This window comes from Ranitomeya variabilis, chromosome 8 (assembly GCF_051348905.1).
Source record: "Ranitomeya variabilis isolate aRanVar5 chromosome 8, aRanVar5.hap1, whole genome shotgun sequence".
NCBI classification, from domain to species: domain Eukaryota; kingdom Metazoa; phylum Chordata; class Amphibia; order Anura; family Dendrobatidae; genus Ranitomeya; species Ranitomeya variabilis.
Genome location: NC_135239.1, coordinates 53,765,121 through 53,779,346, shown reverse-complemented (window position 1 = coordinate 53,779,346; position 14,226 = coordinate 53,765,121). Strand labels below are relative to the sequence as shown.

At 41.7% G+C, this 14,226-nt stretch overlaps 2 protein-coding genes and 1 long non-coding RNA gene across 3 annotated transcripts in view; all 3 read right to left on the bottom strand.

Moving 5' to 3' along the window:
* ABCA4 (ATP binding cassette subfamily A member 4) overlaps window positions 1–1,397 on the bottom strand; it is a 218,507-nt gene extending 217,110 nt beyond the window's left edge. Inside the window, exon 1 of the mRNA XM_077277785.1 lies at window positions 1,294–1,397. The gene's annotated coding sequence lies outside the window, so the exon portion shown is untranslated. The remainder of the gene's footprint in view (window positions 1–1,293) is intronic.
* An 8,679-nt stretch (window positions 1,398–10,076) lies between these two features.
* On the bottom strand, window positions 10,077–12,617 carry LOC143788443 (uncharacterized). The gene is made up of 2 exons (XR_013218633.1): window positions 11,188–12,617; window positions 10,077–11,151 (listed from the first exon to the last, which is right to left on the bottom strand). It is a non-coding gene; the product is annotated as an uncharacterized LOC143788443 (long non-coding RNA).
* Window positions 12,618–12,966: 349 nt separating this feature from the next.
* Window positions 12,967–14,226, bottom strand: part of ARHGAP29 (Rho GTPase activating protein 29) — a 150,689-nt gene continuing 149,429 nt past the window's right edge. The window contains exon 24 of the mRNA XM_077277488.1: window positions 12,967–14,025. Coding sequence (XP_077133603.1) covers window positions 13,142–14,025 — 884 coding nt within the window. The 3' untranslated portion in view covers window positions 12,967–13,141. The remainder of the gene's footprint in view (window positions 14,026–14,226) is intronic.

The window sequence follows — 14,226 nt, the reverse complement described above, 5'->3', positions numbered from 1 at the left end:
GCAGCATGAAATAAAATGACTTCTTAATACCTGGAAACCATCAACAAGCAGATCAACCCTGGCTGACAGATCTTATTACAGCAGGTTTGTGTTTTGTGTGAACACACTTGTCTGACATGTACACAGTGGTGTAACCTGAAGCTTGTGGGACCCAGTACGAAATCTTCAACTGAGCTCCCAACTATTACAGGCCATAAATAGCATTAGTCTTCTCATTTACAAAAAAATTCTCTCTCTATTGATAACTATTAACTGTCTTTCTATTATATATATATATATATATATATATATATATGTAAATGTATTTATTTATTAACAGAACTATGAGATGTTTCCCACCTGCGTGCAAGCGTCGGGATCCTGGCTCTCAGTATGACGTTTTAAAACAAAAAACAAAAAGAGGCAATGCTCCAAGGGAGCGTAATTGGCCTAAGATCAATGATTCAGGCCTAGATGCTTGCAAAAAAAAAAAGCCCAAGTATCCAGTGGCGGGCACAGACAGAGGAGGTATATGGACCCCTCTTTGTGTCTGTGATAGAACCTGCCTGCTGTATTGAAGGTGGAAGTGGCGCCCTTATCTCTCGGGCCCCTGTGCGGCTGCACACGTTGCACCAATGATATGTCCGAGCGCCCCTGGCTTAGATGTCACACATGGGCCAATAAAGTCCTTACCATTTTTGCATTTATCCCCTTGGAGCACCTCTTTTTGATTTCTATCTATTGAAAAATAAAAGCAACACTTTTTAATGTAATGCTGGGTAGAAAGTCTCCAAGGTTATCACCAAAACCTCTTGTATACAAATCCAAAAACGGTGGCACCACTCCAAGCCTCCGATTAAAATCAATTTTCTCACTATCTGACTTTGGAGTACTGCCCTCATTTTTGTGTATCTGTCTATGCTGACATGTATCTCTATTTGCTTCTACGTGAACATAGAAGCTTAGATATTAATATAGATTTTTAATGTTGTTTTCCAGTATCAATTTTTACAAGTTTTCATTACATATACTGGACACGAGACGCATCATGTGAACAACCTGCTATCTATTAATAACAATGAGCACTCATATAGTATTTTATGTAGAAAGATTCTGTCAGAAACCATTGCGCCCAGACAGTGTAATATGTGGAGCCCTGTGGGTGCTGCCTGCCCCGAGCCCTCACACCTCCTCTCACTGTCCTGTCCTCATACACAAGCTGTGTGATCTCAGGCCTAGCAGCCATTGTGACTATCCAGGCTCATTGAATTTCATGTCAGTAACAAGGAACCAATAAAATAATGACTCTCTTACCTTGTCTATGGGGAATTTACAGCATCGTGAGGGTCTCTGTGAGGTGTGAATCACTCAAGGTGGGCATTTCAAGAAAGGAACACATTCTCCGTGGTAGTTTCTTCCACACACAGCTAAGTCCTAATCAGATTTCTGTAATCCTTTGTTTCAACATGGAGGGGCCCTAGAAGCACAATATCACACACACAACTTCCAGGGAAAACAGACTTATTAATGTGCAGACAGGAGACTGAAGCCCCCAATTCTCTGGATAAAAAACGGTCACATACACAGCGGTGCGCTGGGACATAATCAGACGACCTCCGCCCTGCACTTATGGTGACCCCCAGAAGAAAGGGACAGGTGTCAGCACCAATTAGGATATTAAATTATGAAAGCCAATAGTCTGCAGAATCTTAAGTCGCAGACACCTGACCTAAGTGCGTGCTGCGGCCTCACCGGTTACACGATAAGCCGGCGCACAAGCCTGACATGCTCCAAATCCCATCCGGCATGTGCCCATTTATTGATCTGGTAAATAATTGTCTAGATGGATTTCAGATATGTAAACTTGACCCAGAAATTCTTGGAAAGAAATCTGTGCAAAATAAGAAGTCAATTGTGACCAGCTCTTGCCCCCTCCCGGTCCGCATTGCCGACAAGCACACGGAGACACACACGCAATTTGCAGACGTGACTGACTAACTCAAGTTTTCTAATAACTGTTTGATCCCGTCCTACGGCCTCCTCCACATGGCCATGTTTCCAGTAAAAAACGGATATCATATGTACCCATTATATTCCATGGTGTTGTGCACATCTCTGTGTTTTTACATGTACATTGTACCCATGCAAAACACAAGGAGACATGTCCATTTTTTTCTGGCAGCAGAGATGACAAGGGCCAATACAAGTCTGTGTGCATCAGTGTGCTATCCATCTGCCCTCAGTGTGCCATCAGTGTGTCATCTGTGTGCCATCAGTGTGCCATCAGTGTGACATCCATGTGCCATCTGTGTGTCATCAGTGTGTCATCCGTGTGCCATCTGTGTGTCATCCATGTGCCATCAGTCTCATCAGTGCGTCATCAGTGTGTCATCAGTGTGACATCCATGTGCCATCTGTGTGTCATCCATCTGCCCTCAGTGTGCCATCAGTGTGTCATCAGTGTGTCATCAGTGTGACATCCATGTGCCATCTGTGTCATCAGTGTGTCATCCATGTGCCATCTGTGTGTCATCCATGTGCCATCAGTCTCATCAGTGTGTCATCTGTGTGCCATCAGTGTGCCATCAGTGTGACATCCATGTGCCATCTGTGTGTCATCAGTGTGTCATCCGTGTGCCATCTGTGTGTCATCCATGTGCCATCAGTCTCATCAGTGCGTCATCAGTGTGTCATCAGTGTGACATCCATGTGCCATCTGTGTCATCAGTGTGTCATCCATGTGCCATCTGTGTGTCATCCATGTGCCATCAGTCTCATCAGTGTGTCATCTGTGTGCCATCAGTGTGACATCCATGTGCCATCTGTGTGTCATCAGTGTGTCATCCGTGTGCCATGAGTGTTTAGCTTCTCAAAGTATGGGAGAAACTGTGCAATTTATTTATTTCTTTATCCATACCGGAAAAACAGTGATGACCACACTGATGGTCAAAACGGACACACTGATGACACAAGTACGGATTTTCTTCAGGCCGAAGGCTATGTTCACACGTTGCATTTTTTTTCCCCACAGGCAAAACCTGCTCTCTTGGCAGTAAAGAAGCTGCTTACAAAAAGCAGGTTTTGCTTAGTTTTTGTTGTTCCTTTTTCATGTTGATAAACTTTAGTGTCCCCCCCCCCCCCCAAAAAAAAAAGCATGATTTATCTTCCTTAGGATTTTGCACTTAGCAGCAAAAACTGAAACCTGCATTTTTGTTGCGTTTTTGCACTAACCCATTGTTTTCTATGGGTTAAAAAACGCTGCAAATATGCTGAAAAAAGTGACATGCTGCAGTTTGTAAAAAACCAGCAGTTTTCCAAATCAGTCAGAAAAAAAAAAAAAAAAAACAATGTGTGTGCATGAGATTTCTGAAATCTCAGACTTTGCTGGTATGGTAAAACAGCTTGAAATTTGCATGGAAAAAGCAGCAAAAAAACGCTCCATAAACGCAACATGTGAACACAGCCTAAGGCTACCTTCCAACAATGAGTTCTTGACATTGCAGATTTTCTGCATTATTTCTGCACCCATTAAGTAAAATAAGTTACTTGCATTTTTTCTAAAATACGCAGCAATAAAACTCAACAAAAGCTCATTGTGGGCACCTAGCCTCATAGTAAGCTTCAAGCGGCAAAAAGAGGGCCTAATTTGGGAAATATGTGAAAAAAAGAGTAAACACCCACCAAAGAGATGCATAAAAATCTGTAGCCTGATGTTACATGATGATCAATTCAATAATTGGTCACTTAAAGAGGAATTGTCACCAGGTTAAAAATGGACGGATTTTGCCGATGTCTGTAATGTAGATTGAGGGAATCTGTCTGTGATTCATGGATCAAGGGAATGAATGTTCTCTACCTATTCAACAATTTCTTATAATAGTATGAAAATATGGCGTTAATTAGAGTGCAAACAAACCGTCACTATGTAGATGTGACCACACACTGACACTTGAGAGTATTGGAGAAGCCTCATTGTACTCTGCACTTTCTTGCATTCACAGGACATATGTAGCCAGTTACATCGGTGGCCATGATGTCCTGTGAACTCTTTGATCTTTCTAATGTGAGTGTTAAATACAGAAGATCTTAAGGCCACTTGAAAACAACTGAATGGTCCACACATGATGAGCAATTAATTAAGTGAAAAGGACAATAGAGGACAGAGACAAAGACAGAGGTTAAAGGTCACATGGAAAGGACATTTTCCCATGACCCAGTCACTCTTACTATAGTACGTGCAGATTTTTTTTTTTCTTTTTCTGTCCGTAATTTGTGAAACATAGTGGGAGGTGAGAGGTAATTTTTTTTCGGTGATCGTTAAAATATACATAATTCAAAGGTGTTACTGTTTTATGTGAAGGTGCCTCAGCCCAACACAATTTTCACAATCACCGTTAACTGGCTGTTAGTGATAAGCGAATGTTGTCAGATAAGGCATTATCAGAGCATGTTCGTGTGCTAACCCAGTGACTTCGGCGTGCTGGAAAAGTATGGTTGAGTCCCCGCACTTGCATTTCTCACGGCTGTTCGACAGCCGCAAAACATTCATGGATTGCCTAACAAACAGGAAGTCCCTAGATGTGTTGCAGCTGTCGAACAGCCACGAGACGTGCAGGTCCAGGGACTCACATTTTTCGAGCACGGAATAGCCCTGTCTGCACTGACAAAAACTAGCTTAATAGCATCTCTGACCCATCTCGCTAAAGTTCATTTAGACACCTTAAGGCCATTCCTAGACCCCTGGAAGGAAACAAACAGGGCCCTCTGTTTCCTCCAAGGTTCTGTCACCTCTAAATTCCGCAGCAAGCACCTTCTAATGTCTAGGGTGTGTAATTTCTCCTCCTTATGATTGCTGGGGTTGGAACAAAAAGATGGTAATACTATTTCCTGTGCCCTGTGAAATTTTGTAACCACCTTAGGGAGATATGTTGGGTCTAATCTTGAAATTACTCTATCGTCCAGTACCTGAGTGTAAGGGAGGTCTGCTGATAAAGCCTGCATGTCGCTCATCCTGCGGGTTGATGTAAGGGCCACCAGCAGGGATGTTTTTAGTGAGACTAGTCAATGCAGTCAACACTAAATTTAGATCCCATGGAGGGGTTGTGCACGTAGGGACCGATCTGGCTCCATTACAGGTTTTGATTAAACTAGTGATCCATCTATTAGCCACTAGGTCACAATTGTATAGTGCCCCTAGGGCTGAGACCTGTACCTTATAGGGGCTAACAGAAAGGCCGAGCTTTATCCCCCTCTGAAGAAACTCCAAGATAGATGTTAAAGGGACTCCTCCCCCCCAGCCTCGCCCCTGAAAAGGATAGGAACTTCCTCCAGGTCCTACCGTAGATCCTAGTATTTACCAGCTTCCTGCTACTAAGGGTAGAAATTAATTTTGCAGAGAAACCTTTTCCCTCTAAAATTGACCTCTTAAATTCCAGGCTGTTAAATGCAGCCCGGTCATCTTTACCTGCACACAGACACTGTATACTAAGTACAGATCTCCTGTGTATAATGGCATTCGTATTGTGTTGTTGTTTTTTTAATTAATGATCAGTATTGTATTATTTGGTCACTACGTGGCGGTAATATGTGATCTGGTCATGGTGTCCTTGGAATAGAAAATCCTGGTCCTTTGGAAGGACCCACGGACCCGATACGGACATTGTCCTCAGCCAGAAAACCCTAAATCGTTTTGGCCAAAAGGGAGCTATTAGGATAACTCTTGCCCTGTCTTCTCTGATCTTCTGCTAGACTGACGGGATGAGGCACACAGCAGGAAAGGCATAGAGTAGTTTGGAGGTCCATTCCATCCTGAAGGCGTCCACCATGTGAGGGTTCTCTCCCTAGTTCAGAAAGCAGAATTTCTGGACCTTCCTGTTGTCTTAGGAGGCAAAAAGATCTACTTGCGGCTTAGGAAGTCTGTCTTGATATTTTCTGCCAATTTGATATGCAGGACCGATAATGAGAAGTTTTTCTGCCAGCACAAATACCTGTTCTTCAACCGACATTAGTGGATGGTAACAAGTACCTCCCTGGTGGTTTATATAGGATACATAGTCCGGTTGTCAGAGAGCACCCGCACATGGTGGCCCTGCAGAAAAGGCAGCAACCCGTCTAATGCCCTCTCCACCACGTGGAGCTCCCAGTTTGAGGATAACCTCTCCTCTTGCGACCAAGTCCCTTGTATCCAGTGGTCATCCCGGTGGGCCCCCCACCCCCAGGGACTGGCATCTGTTGTGACTAGTCTGGATTTTTTTTTACCCAGGGATGCTGAATCTAGCCCTAGCCACCATTGGAGAAAATGGATCACTGTCTTCGGAACCATCAGCTCGCCTTCCAACTGTCCCTGCAAGATTGCTTCTATCTCTAAGATGCACCACTGAAGGTCTCATGTATGGAACTGTGTCCATTAGACTGATGGTATACAGGCGGTCAGAGAGCCCAGTAGGGACATCGCTTTTCTGAGGGACATCTTCGGACTCGCTACCGTCGATAAGATGAGGATTTTGATATTTCTCTCTTTCTCATCTGGGAGGTGGCATTCCTGTCTCACCAAATCTATTACTAGACCAAGGAAGACCTGTGATGTTGCCAGATGTAGATGTGGATTTTTTTAGATTTAGATGCCATCCTAGTGTCTCTAGGGTATCTCTGACTATACTGACCCATTACTGACACTGAAGAAAAGAGTCCCCCACGATCAGAAAAACGTCCAGATAAGGTATCACTAGTATGTCCTTTACCCAGAGATGAGCCGTCACTTCCGAAATTACTTTCGTAAATATCTGGGGAGCTATTGCTTGCCCGAAGGGAAGAGCCCTGTATTGGAAGTGCTTGATTTCCATCTGTATCTGCACCGCTACTCTGAGGAACTTGCGATATTGATTCTGAATTGGTACATGATAATAGGCATCCTTGACATTCAGGACTGCCATATAACAGCCCGGGAAGAGAACCTTCACTACTGTCCTCACTGATAAAATGCCATGCCTCACGACAGCGGTCTATGAAACCACATCTGTATATAGAAATCATCGTGAAATAGGATTCTTGCATATATTACAAAAATCTTTACATATGATCAAAATACCTGTTAAAAAGAAGTGACCATCGACTTTCGAGATCCTGCTTGGACAATTTCTTAATAGCAAAGAAGCAATTTGGTACAATGCACCTCCTTTATTTCTGTTTTGCAAATGTTCACTGGGTGTCTAATATATAAAATCTGCAAATATGTTGGTCATATCTGTGAATCATTTAGACTGCAATCATCATGGGTGATAACCGCTTCACAACATCTGGCGTACATGTATGGTCCAGCCTGTGGCCGGGCTTCAAAGATGACCTTGATTTTTACTATATTCAGCGAAGCTGTGGCATTACTGTATATAGCAGAAGCGGTCAGATGATTGCAGCTTGAAGAACAGTGAAAAGTAAAAAATTATTTTTAAAGGAATATGAACAAATAAAACATAAAAGTTCAAATCACACCCCCCCTTTTCTACCATTAAAAATAAAGATATTAAAAAAAAACGAAAATAAAAACACATATGTGGTATCACTGCGTTCAGAAAATTCCAATCTAACAAAATACAGAAATAATTAAACCGATCGGTAAACAACGTAAAAGAAAAAAAAAAAAAAATCAAGAATGCTAAAATGTATTTTTTTGGGTCGCTGTAATTCCACGAAAAATGTTGTAACAAGAAATCAAAACACCACATCTATCCAAAAATGGTATTAATAAAAATGTCGCCTCGTTCCACCAAAAAAAAAAAAGCCATCACACAGCTCCATTGACCGAAAAATAAAAATGTATTCTTTGAGTGACAGCTCTGGTGAATACTTAGCCGAACTATAAAGCACAGCACATGTTCTGCTGTAACACATTCAGCTATCAGTGGTTTGTTCTAGTGTGCACACAGCTAGCACGTTATTTACATACAGTGGATATTAAATGTCTACACACAGCTGTTAAAATACCAGGCTTTTCAAATGTAAAAAAAAAAAAAAAAAAATCACACCAAAAATAATAATTTCAGAACTTTTTCCACTTTTAATGTCCCCTATAATCTGTAGAAATATATTTAGAAACAAACTGAAATCATTTTGAGGGGGGAAATAAAAATAATAAAATGGTCATTAAGAAGTGGCTTAAATTTGGCAGGACAGTGACGGTACATAGAACTGGACATGCCTTGAAAATTGATACAAAGACAAGAAAATTGGTCAAGAACCCTATAGCAGCAACATTAAAGGAGCTGCAGGAAATTCTGGCAAGTACTGGTTGTGTCCTGCCGGTGACAACAATCTACCATGTTCTTCATATATCAGGTCTGTGGGGTAAGGTGGCAGGAAGGAAGCCTGTTTTTTAAAGAGAAAAACATCCAAGTTTGGCTAGGTTTTGCCAAAACCTACACCAAGTCTGCCAATAGTATGTGGGAAAATGTGTTGTGGTCTGATGAGAGAATAGTAAGTAGAGATGAGCGAATCGATCCACAGGACCCGGACTTCTGGATGGGAGCTCTGCGGACCACAGTCTTCTACCTGCAGGAATCGCCAGCACCTTTTGATATATAAACTCGGCGAAACATCATTGTTGCAGCAGGATGCACACAAGATGTGACGCTTCACACAGGACGTGACGCTTGGCCTTCTCACCAGAAGAGGCACCGGGAATGGCAGCAGGTAGGAGAAGGTTCCCATTCTTCGGCCACGCACTACTGATGCAGCTGATGGACCATGGTCCAATAAACTGCTTCACATATCTATAAACTCCATACCAGTGTGGTCCTATGTCTTGCATACATCCGTCTTTTGCCTTGCCCAATGCTGGAAGGCCCAGCATGGCCTCGTAACGGATGGCTGCCCATTCTCCTTCTTACGTACAGGGTTAATGGATGTGGAAGCCTTTCAAAACCATTTTTAAATTTACCAAGTTGCATGCATTTTGGGGCAGAAATTACTTTTGCAATAGGGTTCATTAAAAATGTTACTGCCCGGTAACACTGACCGCCTGGCTGCGCTAGAATAAAACGACCGCTGATTGGTAAATCTTTACCTGTCGGCGGTTATTTAATAGCCTGTTTACACAGGTAAGCTACAGGAAACGATGGGCACTGAGCGATCTGTAACAGATCCCTCAGTGCAGATAGGCTGCCATAATTCTTGGCGGTGCAAGTCCTGTTTACCCATGATAATGCACTGCTAATAAAACCTTTGTTCTAATCATCAGCCTATTTACACTGAAAGTTCTTGAAAATGCTCATTCACGATTATTTTTCAGAATAAAAGCAGCTTTACAAAGTCTGCTTTCTTTCCTATCGCTTTCTTTCTGCAAACCAGCTGCAGAATGAGTTAACTGAGAATCCATCAGTGAGCATGTTCTGATCGGAGAATTGGTAACTTTTTATCTAGTCTTTTATTGAACTCCTCTGTGCTGATTATTGACCACAGACCACATAAAAATTGAAATTAACTTTGATGTGGTCATAAATCAGCTAAAAGGAGATACAAAACACCCCCCACCCAAAACAAACAAAGAGATAATAGAGTTACAAGCGCCTTGCCACAACAAGCTAAATGATAGATTCTCAATTAACTCGGTTAGCAAGGAAGAAGGGGTTGAAGCCTGTAAAAGTCAAACTGTGCAAAATTTTTAATGAAACCCAATCACAAAATATATTTTCAGCCCAAAATACATTTACTATATATATATATAAAAAAAAAAAGTCTATGAAACGCTCCATATCCTTCATTCCTATGTCTGGAATTGTAATTCACCAATTTCAGTAATAACAAATGATAAAAATAATCCACTCGGTCAGGTTCATTTTATTATAGTTGCTTCAATTTTATTTTATTTTATTTTTTTTTAAAAAAAGCTCTGAATACTATTGTAATAAAATATTTTATATTTAATATGAAAAACCTTTGTAAATATACATTTGTGCACAAAACGCTTTTCATTTTAGATTGAGAGTATGGCTGATATGTGAAAAATCTTACAGCACAAGCATTAAAATTGGCCACGAGTGGATAATCTACATTTTTAATAAGTTAAAAAAGAAGCCAAGATTATATAAACCATGAACTCTGAGAAGGTTAAAAGTTAATATATTTGGGTGTAACAGTTTAATGTATATAACAAAAAAAATATATATTCAATTCAAAATAAAGAAAAACACTGGATGCACGAACAATGGACATTTTTGGTAGTCATTTGGTTGTATAATGTTAATGCGTTTACGTCGTCAGACTTTGTTCTGATCTCGCAGAACTTGTGAACTCCCCGACATATAAATAAAGAGTCATTTTAACGTACTGTGTGAATGGCAACAAGAGCAAAAACATTGAGCGGGTAAAGCTGATGATCTACAACAATCATTACAAACGTCGCCTCTAGGAGGTATCCCATTAAAAAAAAAAAAAAAAGCCCGGCCAAATACTTGCAGTAAAGGCAACAATTTTTTGTACCGATCCGCCAAATCATTAGATGGCGTTCAGTGAATCGATAGACTCAGCTTTAGTCTTTTTAAATATATTTAGGGTGAACCAATATGTGCAGCAAGGAATACAATAAAAATAAAACATATTACATTACCGTGCCCAATATTTACATACAGGTGCTAAAAAAAAGCACGATATTGAAAAGGAGGAGCTGAGCAGAACGGAAATATAAATAAGTGGGAAAAGATTCTGTAGAACCAGTATCGCCGTCATTTACATCTGTGCTCATTCTAAGCTTAGGAGTCCAGTGGGCGAACCTAATCAGTGTGGATAGAGCTTTTTTTTTCCCCACTCACTGACTAGTACGGCCCACTGGACTCCTAAGCCAAAAAACGAGCAAGGAAATAAATGAATCCTTCCCTTCAAAATATCAAGCATCTCTACAATCTGAGGCTGGCAGATAAGACACCACTGTTATACATAATTCTCTTTACCACCCAAAAAAATAAAAGGAATCCATCACACCTAAATCAAACTGAGCACATACTGATATGTGGGGAATTAACCCCTATATAAAGCCTACCTTTACTGTATAAATCTGTCCATGTATAAAGCCTACCTTTACTGTATAAAACTGTCCCTATACAAAGCCTATTTTACTGTATAAATCTGTCCATATATAAAACCTACATTTACTGTATAAATCTGTCCCTATACAAAGCCTACCTTTACTGTATAAATCTGTCCATGTATAAAGCCTACCTTTACTGTATAAATCTGTCCCTATACAAAGCCTACCTTAACTGTATAAATCTGTCTCTCCCTTGTCTCTGGACAGTGCTGGTGTACTCAGAGCTAGCACTGTCTTATGGGAAGCTCATGTCTGCCTCTCTGGGGACTGACAATGCTGGCTTGCCTAGGAGAAAGCTGGTACCTGCTCTCACTCACTGTTGAGAGATGTCAAATCAGAGTGTGGGTGCACACACATCTCTCTGCTGCATCTGTCCCACTACACTGTGTTGCGTGCGGCCGCAGCAAGGAAAAATTGTGCGCATGCTTCAAACTAGGATCTTCAACAGTGAGTGAGCCTGTGCGGGCACCAGCTTTCTCCAAGAGCCAGCGCTGCCGATGGGCAATCCAGCGTTGTCAATCAACAGAGAGGGAGACGGGGGTATCCCAAGTTCAGGGCGGTGCAACAGTTTGCTGAAGCTGCTCGGCCACGACAAGGATGCACAGGTCAGCTTAGTTCACATAAAGAAATAAGGAGCATTTTCTGAGGGACAGATTTATACATTAAAATGTATGGTTTCAATAGAGGCTAAATCCCCTATATGTGCTAGGGTAGATTTCCTTTAAGGACCCAAGTCACATGGCCGTATACCACGGACGACGATCGCATCACAGCGCACGGACTGGCCGGTGGCTCTCCTGACCCAAGTATGGTAGCCACACAAAAATACATGATGTCACGCTACGGTCAGGAGAGCCGTCGGCCAGTCCGAGCATTATGAGAAGATCATCGTCCGTATTATATGGCCGTCTGACTGCGCCATCAGGGAAATTGAACACAGTCAGTCATTTTTAAGACTTCTATAACTGGAAAAGTAAAAAGAATATTAATGGACGCACATTGTAACTTGTAGGAGAAGCTGGTCATACAGAGACTGAAGAAGGTGAAGATAACCATACTAATCAAATGAGGAATAAATACATAAAAAGAAAATGCTGCTGCATTTAATGTGTCTATGGAGAGGGGGTATAAAATCTTCAGCATCTAACGTATCACCGACTAATTGCAGAATTCTTCACAAATTGCCGAATTCCGGGAGCAGAATCTCAGTAACACTTAGTAAGCCCACATCGTTTTTCCTCACTTGTATGAAAAAAAATTACATTTTAAGTGCATCTTCTCTGTAAATATGACATTAAAGTGACAACACAGAAACCATCAACGGATGAAAAAGGAGTAAAAATAAAAAAAAAACAAACAATAAAACAAAGAGATGCATCCTCCGGGCTTTGTATAAATCTATACTGGAGTACATTTTAATTGCACAGATTACATGCTTTCCTTCAGCAAATGTTGCTGCTGTCATAAGAAATGCAATATTTTTTCAGCTACTAAACAAATTTACATAAAAACAGTTTGATCCATAGATGAATACTGTTTCTTGGTATAAATAAGCATTGACTTTAAAGGGAACCTGTCACCTGAATTTGGCGGGACCGGTTTTGGGTCATATGGGCGGGGTTTTTGGGTGTTTGATTCACCCTTTCCTTACCCGCTGGCTGCAATATTGGATTGAAGTTCATGCTGTGTCCTCCGTAGTACACGCCAGCGCAAGGCAATATTGCCATGCGCAGGCATGTACTCCGGAGGACAGAGAATGAACTTCAATCCAATATTGCGGCCAGCATGCAGCCAGCGGGTAAGGAAAGGGTGAATCAAACACCCAAAAACCCCGCCCATATGACCCAAAACCGGTCCCGCCAAATTCAGGTGACAGGTTCCCTTTAACATATTCCACTAAGTGCACCTTAAACACTTCCGTTTTTGTTTTATTTTTCCAGAATGCGTATAAAAAGACAGTTCTGTATAGAAAAGCACTTGTGTTTGTTTTTTTCCAGTTAAACAGTTCTTATAAAAAATAATTCTGAAAATGGCACATGGGTCGTCTCCGGATGAGAGGGAGGAGACGTCTCTGCAGTCCTAACGCTACACAAAGTGTGCCTCTCTGTGCTCCAGTTCCTGTACGCGCTTTGGCCTTAGTCTTGGAAATGTTGACTTCACATCCACCTGAGGACTATCCTCAGGAGTGGCTTTTTCGGAGTTTTTGATTTGTCCCTGAAGGTCAGTGGCCACATCAGAGTCTCCAATAAGATTCACATTATTGTTATTCATCTGACATTGAGCCTTCACCAGACTTGGAGATGAAGAATCGCTTGGAGAGGTCTCTTCGCTTGGCTTGGGTTTATAAGAAGGTGGTTTGTAAAAAGTTCCTGGTGGTGGCTGCAAAGTCCTTGGAGCCCTGTATGCGGATAGCAGACCGGTTTCTGTCAAGTTACTATCAATGGCGATGGGCTTGACTTGAGTAGCAGATGGTATTTTTGGCAGTGTGGCACTTATACAGGTAGTGCTTGAGGGCAAACTGGTTGGTCCACTATCGTGTGCTCGTATCTCCGGTGGCACATTGGTCATAATCATTGCAGTCCTTGGCGTTATATCATACTGTTTGTACTGCTTATCCCATGGTTTACGATAACTCTGGGAGTCGTAACATGAAAGTCTGTGGCAAGAATTGATCGTAGGTAAAGGCTTGTGCTCGGACACCTCTTCGATGATAGGACTTTTGCCAAGTTTATCGGAGGTGGTGACACCCACATTCCTGGAATTCTCGTTCAGCACAGAAGGCGGGAGCAGTCGATCCACGGGCAAACTTACAGGACGAGCGATTGGTTTTGCCCGAGGGGCTCTCATCGGAACTTTGGGGAATTGCCTATAAGACTTGACAGGAACAGAGACGTTTGTCTTTGAAAGGTCTTCTGAGCTGCGCCTTCCAACAGCAACGTCACCGTCTGAAATGGCATCCATAGAGCAATCTAGAAGACATTGAGTATTATGGAAGGCGTTTGTAAACCACACACTTAAGTTACTGTATATAAAGGCTTATTTAAAACTTCGCAAACCTGTAAACTAACCACAAATACAGAAGCAGGAATAATAGATAGTTGGACAGCGAGATTCAAAGACCATTAGATAGCACATAGTGACCTTCAGATTTTCCTGAAACGTTTCTAAAC